The 13,417-nt window shown below is 40.8% G+C and overlaps 1 protein-coding gene across 11 annotated transcripts in view; it reads right to left on the bottom strand.

The window, feature by feature from the left end:
* Window positions 1-13,417, bottom strand: part of adgrl3.1 (adhesion G protein-coupled receptor L3.1) — a 117,057-nt gene that overhangs the window by 62,607 nt on the left and 41,033 nt on the right. For all 11 annotated transcript variants that reach the window (XM_035952584.2, XM_023279696.3, XM_023279699.3 and 8 more), the window contains exon 5: window positions 4,701-4,810. In XM_035952584.2, the coding sequence (XP_035808477.1) occupies window positions 4,701-4,810 (110 nt within the window). The remainder of the gene's footprint in view (window positions 1-4,700; window positions 4,811-13,417) is intronic.

Here is a 13,417-nt window from a genome sequence, read left to right as displayed (position 1 = left end):
GAGGAAAGACGGTGTGTGTCCGCGAGTGTGTGTAAAATGTGTGTATGCATGCGGCGCGTGCATGTTTGTGTGCGTGTTTCTGCAGACGAGTGGCGACAGCAGCCTTACCACTATTATCTCTGATCTCCAAGCAGCTCAGCCAGCGAAAGCCCAAGGTCATTTATGGACACAGACGTTTTCTCCTTTCTTTCTCTTCGTTACGATCTTTTTCTCCCTTCCTCTCATCCTCACCTGCCATTCTGTTTCATTATTTCATCCTGCGCTTTCCCCCCTGTTAATTCTTTCCGTTACCTCCTCTGTATCTCTACCGCTTCCCCCAACCTAAACCCTGTCCACCTCTCACACAGTGTCTTTTATCAGTTAATTCATTCTTTCTGTTCCTCGTCTGCTGGCCTCGTCTAACCTATTTCTCTCTATCTCTGTTTCAGCTGTCGCTCTGCCGTCTCTCCTTCTGTCTCTTTGGTCGCGTTCCCATCTTCCCTTACTCTCTCTGAGAAATACAAAAATGTCTGCATGTTTCTCCCACACAAACACACACACATATAGTGCACATGCACATACACGCACACACGAACAAGGAATCCTAATGGCGAGCGATGTGTTTCTGTGACACACACCCACAAACAGCACTTCTCATGTCATCGTGATGAAGTTATTCCAAGGGTCCAATCTGACAGAAGTCTTTAATTGGACAGAGAAGAAGGTGATTTTATCTTTTAATTAGCTTTCCTACAGAGCCAACTTCTATTGTCTGAAATAGACTGCATGGGTATTGCATAACATATCACTGGCTTTTCTGATTAATACACTAAACGTGGTAGTAGGCTAATTGCTTCATAACAGCAGTCAGGAGAGCCAGGGTATACCGCATGAAGATGGGGAAACGGATAGTCATAATCCCAAGTGTTGCTGCCTGTTTTTATTGGCTGAACATGAATGAAACCGTGCATATCATTTTTTTTTTCTGCAGCATATAGCGTATTTGTTGAGATTAAATCCATGAGAGTTGCCTTGGAGAAGCATTTTGTACAGCAGTGAGCTAATGTATGGATATTTATAGAGCGCCCGCAGTGCTATGAGCACGTATACACAGGTGGCTAATTACTGCCAAAGCTAGCTGGCTAGTTTGGCACACGACTGCCACACACTCATACCATAGAGAGCCAGAGAGAGAAAGAGGCAGCACTTGATTGTAGCTTTGGAAAAGAGCCAAAAACCTGCAGTGCAGTGAGGAGAGATGAAGAGTTGTGAAGGTAGCGCAAGCCAAAAAATCCTGAATAAAAAAAAAAAAAAGGAGGGCTGACGGAGGAGCAAAATTTTCCCTGAAAACTGAACCGTACATAATTTAATTACCTGTTTTACAACCCACTTTGAGAATTGTTTACAATATCTATGTGGTGGGGAAACATAGCAATTTTGCTTAAAGTGCTCAGGAAATAAGTGCATCAGTAGTATAAAGTTGTGTCTCACTGGAGCTCAGCTCATTTTCTTTCCACGCAGTCGGTTTGTGATGAGCAACACCTGGCCTCAGAGGTGATTGCTAGGGGTCAGGTGTTTACGCTCAACAGTGTGCTTAATGTCGAGGGAGACCTACTTGAGTTATGGATGTCCCTTGATGTTGCTGTCATTTCAGTGCACTACGCCCAACGCTCTCTTCAAATGTAAATATAATGATTTATTAAAGCTTCAGCTTGTATGCATTTTGGAAATGCGACAGTTTGAGTACACTGTCATATATTTTAGAAAACAAGCCTCTTTTATTGATTCTTCTTGATTTACTGCAACATCTTGGAAATATTTCACCACTTAATGTCTTACAAAATGTATCTTTCACAACAATGCCGCTGACAGCATTGATTTGCTGTGTCAAGAGCGCCAGTGTGATCGTTGACGGCTGAATCTGCAGCCTGAATGTCAGCGAGCAGGAGTACCTTGCTCTACAGTTCAGACATTATTACGCCTTTCAAAGAAAATTGACTTCATAAATATTTGAGGAATGCAATATGAGGCCTCTGTGAAGGGTTGTGCCATGTAAAGCTTTAGGTATTCTCAGACAAAACATCATGAAGTGTGGAGTCACGGTATTCAAGGATTTATTTCGCCTTTATAAATTGTACACTTTTTTTCTCGGTAAGATTGTGAAACATTTGCTAAACACACCCACAGGAGCCAGGTGGTGAATTGCACGCAGTGCTAACTGATCTAGCACAAACACTTCAGTCAGTATGCAGGATGCTAATGCACTCTCTTTCTCGCTTGTCTTTGATTCAGTACTCTCTCTCTGCTTCACTGTCTTTTCCTCCAATGCTTCATATCCCTCACTAGGTCCCTCCTTGCGTTAGCTGCACTCTCTAATGACTTTGGTTTCAGATGCTGTCTATTTTTTGCGGGAAGAAATGTTACCCGGACTGACCCCCTGTTTATCAGATCAGCATACTACTCCTCTCCCTTTGCACTCAGTTGTTCATAAGCCGTAGTTCTTTACAGTGCCAAATCTATGAAATAAGTAGTGCTGTATTTTCAGGCTGGCAATTGAGAAGATAAAGACAGAACACGCAGGCAAGTTCTGAATGAATGAGACGAGTGAAAACATACACTGCTACACACACATTTTCTTTTTTGATGCCTGCATGTGTGTGCAGTGTGGGTGAGTGTGTGCGTGCTTGGTGGGGCATTAAGCAGGTATCAGGTTGTGTTTCCATCTGCTCCAGAGAGGGCTCTGATAGTCCTATTATTTAATCTGCTGGTCATTCTAGACGCCAGGAAAGAGCCGTTTAGCCAGACATAATTGAATGCTTCAGTGTGGGAGATCACCTTGGCCGTCTGTGTGAACCGTGGTGCCAAGGCTGTAGACAATGTTAGACAAAAGACTCAAAATGGGTCTGAGATTTCTTTAAGATTTGTGGAGAAACTGTGCACAAGAAAAGTTAAAGTTCAAAGTATTAGTGTCTGGCCTGTCAACTTTGTGATGCACAATGTTTTTTTTGGTTTTTTTTATGAAAGGAAGGTAAACAAAAGGTTTGAATAGTCTGACTCACCTATTACACAAAGAGCAAGTGAGGGTAATTTGCGTTCAAATGTTTTCGAAACAAGCAAGGCTTACTCTGCTTTCTTAGCTATTTTGGCCAAAGTTAAATTCACAGATGTGACCAAATGAAATTCTGGAGATTACTTTGTTTTTGGCGTAAATATGGAGAAAATTAATTATCCATTTCCAACTTTGTATGTCTTCCTGTCTGTTACAACTGCAACTGTTCCAAGAGAATAACATTTATAGCAAAGAAAAATGTCAGCAATTTCCACATAACTTCTTCAGTCTACATTTGTGCCCATTTTACAAATAAGACCACATATCAAGATCTCATAGTACAAAAAAAATCTAATTTTAAAGTTATTGAGAAAGTCACATCGGTGCACTGTGTATCTTAAGTTCAGAACCTGTATTTTCCTTTCTCAGTGCATTGAAAGTACACTGTAATTTTCACATGCAGCTTTTTTCAGCTTTTTTTCAAATAACAATTGAGTTTTCACCTGCTTATCTGTTCCTTGGTAGGGTTTTCCACCTTGACATGTGTCAAACATCAAATATAACTGCCTGCTGAGCAAAATAAATTTTAATGCCGGTTGTGATAGAAAACTAACTGGTGTGAGTTGGCACTGAGGGAATCACATGAGATTTTGTTTTCTCATACAACAGACACAGAAGTTGCATTTTAACTTTGCCTTTGGACAAAGCCTCTAAGCTGGAATGTATTGTAAAATAAACATCAAGGACAAAAAGATGTCTTTAATCCGTTAAGTCTCCGTGCAGATCCCTTATGCGTTTATTATGCAGTGAGCTGTAACCTAGATTTTGGGGGAAACTATGCTTATATGAAAAAAAAAACCAAAGTTGCACAGTTGTTTTGATATTTTGTTAACATAACCCATGAATGTTTCACTCCAGTGGATACGACCTCCCAGTCTGTTACCACCTGGTCAAAGGTCAAATCACCATCTGTCACCAGTTGAGATCCTCATCCTTCCTCCCTCGGAGTTTCCCAGGGAGCGATATCATTAGAAGTTCCCACATAAACTTACTCTGGCATCAAATTACTCATGTAGATTCACAGGGCATTTGGCTACTGATAACACAGTAAGTAAAACTGGCCAAGACGTTAAAATGGAATCATTTTCAAGGCAGTGTGTGTATTTTGGACATATTGCACTCACATGCACCATATGATGGATTTAGCAAAAGACTTTAAAGACAAATAAGATCAAAAAAGTTGAAATTAGGGCTGCAACTAACGATGAATCGATGAATCGTCTGAACACGATATGTCATCAAAAGCGGAAGTGAGCACGCAATGCAACATAAATAACCATCCGAGTGGAGCGCGGAACACAGACGGACATCTGCGCTGTATCGTGCATATATAGTGTATGCATATATTATATATGCACGACACAGCGCGGACTTCCGCATTTACGATACAGCGCGGACATCCACGCTGTATCGTGCATATATAATATACGCATATACTATATATGCACGATACAGCACGGATGTCCGTCCGTGTTCTGCGCTCTACTCGGACAGTGATTTCTGTTGCATTGCGCCCTCACTTCCGCTTTTGATGACGTATTGTGCTCAGACGATTCATCGATTCATCGTTAGTTGCAGCCCTAGTTGAAATACTAAAAAGAAGAGTACTTACTGTATGGGACACACTCATACTGGACTTCCAGGTATTTGTATGTGCCAGGGCAGGGATCGGGGAAGACGTCAGGACCAGCCACCACTGCACACTGAGTACGGTTGTTGCATCTAAAATAAGAAGTTGGGTGAAGAGGCAGATGTTAGTTGAACACATCCAGATGCACAGGTACATTAAATAGATCTAACTCAAACTAATTCACTCTAATACAACAGTCCCACAATAAATCCTGCTTTTATTAAGATTATAATATTCAGTTCGTGTTCAGCTTGAATTGCAGCGCATTATAGAGAACGGTGTTTCTTTTAATAGCTTGATATAAATGAGGTGAACGAGTCAATCAAAGCACCTGGAAGCACTACACAGTACAATTCAAACCACCATAAACTACATCTTCCAAAATGATCATGCAGGTGAATCCAAATCTCTCTAAAACAATTTCAACTAAAGCTGAACTTCAAAGCCTTCACAAAGACAGGATTTATTGCAGGGCCATTGTGTTAGACTGCATTTGTTTTTTACTAGGTCCAAAGCACCCTATAACACAATCCACACATCTTGACATTATGTGATGTAATGTACAGTGAGATGTATTATATCCACCGATGCAATTCACCTCATTCACCCTGACACTCAAGGGTCATCTGTGTTTAAGGACCCTTTATGCTGACAATAGAGCAGCCAAAATGCCCTTACTGGTATACCTGGAGTGAACATTACAGTAATGGAATCACTGAGTTCACTCGTACACAAGGTGGCCCACAGTGGATACTGAATAGCTGTGGCACAAGGACACTTCTGAGGTGTGTGGTGTGCATGTGTGTGTGTGTGTGTGTGCGCAGCAGAGAGAACAATAACCTATGTCTTTAAGAGCATTTTGCCCCAGACTACAGATAATTAATTCTAATTATCAGGGGGGCCCTCTCCTCTGACACACAAAAAGTAAGTATTTCTCACTCTTATTAACACAGGTTACAGAAGGCGGCACACCATGTATATTTACTACGTGCCTGTGAATGTTTGTGTTTACATGCGTGTAGGTGTGGGGCTATATAAAAGCATACATGACATTTATGTGTAAGTGTAATTAAACATGCCAGGGCCACTCCTCGCAACCAAAGATGATTTGTTATGGGATGACTGGAGTCCATAAATTATCATGATATATATGTGTAATAACATTAAAATGCTACCCCACTCTGAAGTGGCACTTTATCTCAATGGCACTTCCTGGTTTAAATAAATTATTGAATTAACGTGAATGAAGAATATATTATGTACAAGAATAGGGACAAAGGACGCATGAGAAAAAAAGGCTATTTTAAGGAGGCAGATGAGCCTTCTCTCTTCTCCTCTGAATATTTCCTTTCAATTAGTAAAACCGCTCTGTCTTTCCCTCTCTGCACACCTGTCAAACAGACGACATTTACATTAAAAACATTCAGATTCTCCCATTGAGATATTTTTAATGAGCATGATAAACCCCTCAAGTCTCTTTTCTTACAGTATCATTCAACAATTTGCATAATGAAATATGCATGAGAGCTAATTTAATTTTTTAGTTCAATATTCACATGAAAAAAAAACACAGAACTAATGTAGGCTACAGAGAACTACTTAACTGTGACATTTATTGGTGTCTATAGCTGACCAGCGTAAATGTGGTCAAGCGACGGGGTTATCGGGGTTTAAAAGGTCCAAAACTCTATGCGTTGCGATGTCTGTCATATTCTAATAACAATACCCACCCATCTTCTCGCCCTCCCTTCGTTTTTCTCGCCTCTGTGCTTTTTAATTTCTTGCCCCGGTGCCTTCATCATCGGTCACCTGTCATGAGTGCGAGTTGTGGACTTGGGGGGACACAAAACTGACATGGCGCCACAACTTTGTTCACAGCACCCATCGATGGATATGACTGGCCGGCCCACAGTGGTGAATCAGAGCGCAAAACCCCATTTAATGACCTCACATATTTCCTCGCGCAAAACCCATCCAGCAGTTATGATGTCATCTCGCTGAGACACGAGTGACTAGAGTTGACAGTTTCACTCAAAGCTGTGTGCTCAAAAGTGCTGCCACAGGTGCAAGGATAGGATTAATTATTTCCACACAGATTTTGAGCAGAAGAAGCCTGAAAACTGGCAGCACCGAGAAACCAAGGGGCTTTATAAAAATGATGCTTCATCTCCAAAGAAGAAAGAAGAAGAAGCATAAAGATCCAAGTGTACTGGACAGTGTAACCATGTGGCATCAAAAAGTCATTGTACAAGGCCAGCAAAATGCATAAATAACAGAAATACAATACATTTCAAAAGCAGACTCAGTGCAGGAAGTAAGCAGGTTAGAAGAAATAAAGGTGTAAATAGGTTCAAGGGAGCAAAGGGGAGAACATTTAAGCTTTGCACCAGCTGTGGGTATGTGTATTTGTGTGTTTACTTTTGCTTTATGATACTAAAAAACAACTCAGGCTCGGGACTTTCATGGCTGAGTCATAAAGCGCTGAAGGTTATTGACTGGTATTTTAAATAAAGGGTATAGAGCAAAGATTCGACATAATCTCTTGCACGCGTATATATCTCTGCTATCACTCTTCTTTCTCCATCTATTTTTGTCTGCACTACCTTTCTTTTTCTCCTCCCCACACTCTCTAAGCCAAGATAATAAACCAATTTCTTTTTTCAGCCTTTGTCTTCATCCTTCCCGCCTAGGAATTATTCCTCTCTGTTCCTCCTTCTTTGTCTCTCATTCCGACTGTCTGTTTTTTTGTCTGTTTATCTGTCTTAAACCCACTTAGCTGCAGTTTCCGAAGTCACACCCAGATATATGTGGTAGGCCTCTTATTGCTGTCGTTGTGCTCTCTCTTTCTGTGCCCTCTCCCTCCTTAATACCTTTCTCATCCCTGCCTCCCTCAGGGCGTCATCTTCAGCCTCCCTCCGTTTCTCCCTCGATCCCTCCATCCTTAGTAAAGCCTGGGCTGACGTCATCGTTCTGTCTGAGCCAGTAGTCTGAGTCAGATCCAAAAAAGACTCCCTTATGTCCCCGGTACACCTCCATCTCCCTCTTTTTTTTTCATTTCTGTTGCTCTCATTTCCCTCTCTGCCAACATGTTTATCCAGCAGCCTAACAAAACATAAAGACATCAGCAAAAAAAAAAAACTCACTATTCACATCCTTTCTGCATTGTGACCCATGATTAATGAAAATGCAGAACATGCACACACACCCCCACGCACCTTTGCAACCTATTCTTTCAAACACCAAAATGGCTCGATATTTTCCCCGTGTGTTTTTCTTGGTGTTGGCAGAAAAGCTCCCGTTTTTTTTAATTAGCATGACCACATCAAAACAAGGCAGTGGCCTGGATACCGCCTTGCCCGCTGGCTTTCTTCCTTGCAACGTGCAACACACACACACACACGCACGCACGCAAACAAACTATTCACTAACAAAGCCGAGCTATGGCAGGCAGGGAAAGAAAAGGCTGCGATGCTGCAGTGGGTGCTGCTGTTGTTATTGTCTGTGATGTTTTTCACTTTGTTTGGCAGACCTCCCTTCACTCCATCTCTGTCTCTCTGTCTCCAGCCCTCATATAAACATAACTGACTGACTGATGATTTGATGAGGCTGATGCTGGCTGGTGGAGCGTCTGTGTGGGTATGTTTATGCATATGTGTGAGCACATGCATGTGTCTGTGAGCATATGTAAAACAGGATAAATAGTTGAGTGTGTGCGTTGTGTGCGCGACTGTCTGCATGTGTGTGTGTGTGTGCGCTCATATGCAGATATGTTGAAGAACTATATAATTACAGAACAAGTGAGAGTCGGGAACTAATCCTCGTGAGTTGAAAGAGGTTTCTGAGAGTGAGTGACACACAAAGCCTCAGCAAAGTCCTCTAGAATCAACACACGAATATAGTCAAACCACTCCATAGCACTCTCTGAGTCATCTATAGCAGTGTGTGAACATGCCTAATGCATACTAACTTTTGGAAATTATGTTGGAATATCAAAACACACATAAAACCACAGTAGACTGTGATCTGTAGAAGTTCTTAAAACATCCCAGAACAGAACTGCACTATTGTATTTACTGACTACCATTAGAGCCTCTGAATTTTGAGTGTCTAAATTTATCCACTTAATACTGCCCTCAAAAATTCCACAATGCAACAAAAACGTAGTGTGCATGGCATGAACACTACTTTCTGCCACATGTTACAGATGCCAAAAAGACAATTGTGCAACTAAACAGTAAAAACATAAAATTACACTAAGTGTCCAAAATCTCGAATTATTAGTCTACTAGTCACTATTGATTGAGATATACCTAACAACATAGAACAGAAGTGGTACGCACATGTGCAACGTCACTTAAATATCAAATTACTGCATTGCATCAAAGCCAAACAGCTCTTATGTAAAACCAAAAGCTAACAGTTTTAACTCACTATTTGTAAATTACAATCCTCCTCAGCATGGAGTATACCTTTCTTTATACAATTCTTTATAGATTAATTTTACTCAGCTGCTCTTTGTTAGGGACTAAGGGTTTTCTTGCTCCACCATTATCTTTAAAATACCCTTAACACGATATTGGATTTAAGGTAGGCAACATACTAGGCCACATCATAGTTTTCACTTTTGTCTTCTTTAGTAACCCTATCATGCTGGAATATTTCTCTTCTGCCAAGCATTTGGAGACTGGGAGTCATCTTGCCAGAGAGTATTTTGGTATAGCCACAGGCATTCATGGTGCCATCTGTAACAACATATCATTACATTCCCAACTCGGTGCTTCACTGTCAGGACTATGCATTCATTGTGGTAGACTTACCCAGGTTCACACCAAGCATGCTAGAACTCCTCTAACCCTAGTCACATGTGACCAAAGAATGTGTTTTCATCATTCATCAGGCTTTTTTTCCCCGTTCAGCAAAGTTTGTTTCAGAATGTTTAGTTTTTTTTCTTGCAGTTTTGTATCAAAAAACAATGTACCTCTCACAGAGCTAGCGCAGAGAGCATCATTTCAGAAAGATGGCCACTGCAGTGTTGATTAGCAGTATTATGATGCGTTCTACACCTCCTGATTACTGCTGCAACTGTGTTTTGACTGAATGTTAGTTGGTCAATGATCTATGTCCTTTCCTATCTTTGTGAAACCTTGCAATGAGATTCTTGTTTCACATGGAGCCATGATGCAGATATGCAGATAGATAGACCCCATAGATTGAAAGTTGAGGCTTTTCCCTATATTGACCATAAGGTCAATAATAAACAACAAACTATAGACTGTCAGTTTGGATGTGCCACAGTCTATGTTTCACGTGCACTACATGGAGACATCGAAAAACAGAAGCTATGGGAGCAGCAAGTTTGCAAGCAAGTTCTGTCTAGTGGACAAACCAGGTTACTACATCTTTTGTGCTCATGATGTGATGTACACTGGTGCAAAAGTGTTTTTTTCCCCATACACAATTACTGCAACTTTATTATTCAGAGCACCACAACCCACCTGAAATGATCACTTTCATTATCAAAATCTGACCCATTCAGTCCAGCAACATTTAGAAAGCCTGGAAAAATCCTTATGAATATTATTTTATCTGACCCATTTCATTTCATATTCCTTTTATGTGTGCATGGAGTCCACAATAAGTCAGAACTCTCAAACAGCCAGATAAACTGGAGAGAGATTGTAGAGTACAAAAATGCAGAAGTGAGAAGAAGTCCGCAAAAACATGACGTGAGAGTCATTTAAGGAATACACATCAAATAATATACACACTAATGACTAGACTTTATGAGTGGGGTAATACATCCATGGGTGCGACTGCACCCCCCTCAGTGATGACACAAAATATCATGACTGTCCAAAATCTTGATTTGCTTTACTCAGTTTATTCACCACTACCTACAATAAAGCAAGATATTAAGTGCATTATATTAAAGAGTAGTGAGCAATTAATATGTGTTAATTTTTAAAGATCTATTGTTAGACACAGAGGAAGCCAACATATTCAAGAACACAGATTTTAATCCTTTAACAGTTTCGCAGCATGTCTCATAACTGCATTACTGAGCATTATGTGGCTTCTCTTTTCACACGGGCAGGAACCTTGACGGTTCAGAATATTGAGAAATCTCTTGGTAGAGCTCCCTCAGAGAAAATGCAATATGGACTCATGGTGCGCATAATGTCACCATCTTATTTTTCTCGGCTTGTTCACCCATACTGTGAGGTAACTTGCAGAAAACAGACTGGAAAAACATTTTCTGCTTTTGACAGCTGGACGCATACATAAACTCAGAGTATAGAGCGAATACAAGATGAGGATGTTTGGGGGTGACTCAACATAAGGCAAAATTATTTGAAACAAAATTTTGAAGAGTAGAAAGTAAAGGAAAAGATATCTACAAAAACTGCATAGTGATATTCAGATATGTATCACCTAAATGTGTTTCCTTTTCTTAAAATTTAAGAATACATTGTGTTCATTCAATGCTAAAACAATGAAATTAAATTAAACACTACTTGAAAAGAACTATGGCTAGATAATACCACTATAAATCGCAGGGTATCAGTATCCAAAATTAGCTATAAAAATAGAATAAACACAAAAATGAATACAAAAATATTCCCCATGTTACTTTGAAAAGAGATTAAACTGGAAAGAACTAAAGAGGTGAGCAGTTGTAAAAACAACCAAAAAAATAAGACAGTTTGCAAAAACACCAAAAGGAAGGGGGAGAGAAGATTTCACAGGGCTCTTTATGTCCTGCGGGAGTTCAGGAAACCCATTTGACAGCAGACAGAGTGTAGTTACTGTATCTCACTACAGGATAAAAAGCTGTTAGGCTGGCCACTATCTCTCCCTCACACACACACACCACATATGAGATTCTTCTGTTACTGGCCTCGTTCCTGCTTTATTAGCTCCCTGACGTGGTTATGCACACATATAGAATGGGGTTATTTGGAGATGGACAAATGGAGTGATGGGAATGGAGTAACTGAAGAGTGATACAGGGGCTGCGATTGACAGAGGTAAGACAAAGGGAGCAGAAGACAGGTGCCTGTGTGTTCGTGCAGGTCTGCGTATATGTCTGCCATGGGGTATAGTGAAGCAGATGCATCACATCCTGTGCCAGCACCACCATGCCACACTCGTGAAGAAATGACAGATCTGTCTCTCCCTTTGTCTTTCTCCCACACACATACACACAAACATCAACGCACTGCACGGCAGTCCCTCAATGTGTTTCTGTCAGCTCTCCAACAGCCTGTCAGACAAGCCACAGGTAAAATAACGTTGTTTTCCCCAGTGGGAGAAAACTTTGAAATGTGTTACATTATTAATATTTGGCTGGAGGATGCCACTCGCTCCCATTTTTCTCTTACTCTATCTGAGAATGTAAAGTGTCATTTTTGACACATACTGGCATATACTGTGCCAAATAAAAATGCACATATACCATTAATACTGTATGCTTTATGTCCAGTTTGTAGCCTCTGACCAACATGCAGCACCTCACAATTTCCCTTTCACTGTTGTGCATGCGCAGTATAAAATATGAATCACATTCTGAAAAATGTCAATGATACAAAATGACTGATAGACAGGGTGATCTGAAACCACTCTAGTCAAGTGTACTTGAACAGTAAATAAAATTTTGATTCTGGATCCAATTCAACAAACTGCAGTCAAGTTAGTGAAATCAACCACTGACATATCTGCAAACAAATTTTTAAAAATCCGCAATTGCAAGCTTGCTCTCGGCATACAGAGGATCATTTTCATGCAAATGCAAATCAGTGCTTATATTTCTGCAGCCTGCATAATGCCTATGACATTGTTAAGGTAGCATATGATATGAGAAAAAAAATGTCAAGGTGACAACACAGTCTGATTTCAATATGGCGGCTGTAGATGTCTGAATACAAACTGAAAAAAAACTGCATGTGTGATGCATGTTAATTCAGTCTTTGAAAATGACCTATTTTGTTGGTATACCATATTTGATTGCTTTTGTAACAAGATATATTTTGAGATAATGAACTGCTCAACTAAAAGAAAACTGTAAATAATAATAATAGTGTGTGTCTTATCATACACAGAGGCATACAAACACTTTCTCCCTCTATCTTCCTAGCAGGCTGACGGCCAAGTACAGTTTTTGAGCTCTGCCATCTCTCCTCTCCTCCCCTCTCTCCTTCCACCGGTAACCATGGCAACTTCCACGTCGTCCGATTCCAGGACACACTCGGGGAGTCTTCCTCCCGATTCCACCTAGCAACATTCCTTTGCTGATATCCAAGTGTTTCTCTCTGTCTTACATCTGTCTGTGGATTTCTCTCCGTGGCACTTTCATCTTCACAGTTTAATCCACACCACTCGCTCACAAAAACTCCAAATCCTCCTAAAAGCTAAAACACAAGTGGCATTTCAGACAGCTGGGTTGTCTCTCCTGATTGGTGGGAAGCAGAGGAGAATGCAAGACACCATCGCCATCGAGACGACACAGCCACGCCATATCGAGACATAGACTTGCGGGATTTAGTCAGCCTCACCTCATGAAGCACAGAAAGAAAATCCAAATGTTGTACACATGCAGGGGGAGGAGGGTTGTTCCTCGTGTCCCGGTTTGGATTTGTCAAAGTATCAAGTCAGTCAGGTAGTCAGTCACTGTCTACATGCCAGCATGTCTAAGGCACTGA

This window comes from Amphiprion ocellaris, chromosome 4, assembly GCF_022539595.1.
Source record: "Amphiprion ocellaris isolate individual 3 ecotype Okinawa chromosome 4, ASM2253959v1, whole genome shotgun sequence".
Lineage (NCBI taxonomy): Eukaryota > Metazoa > Chordata > Actinopteri > Pomacentridae > Amphiprion > Amphiprion ocellaris.
The sequence above is the reverse complement of the archived record's forward strand: the minus strand, read 5'-3'. Positions and strand labels throughout refer to the sequence as shown.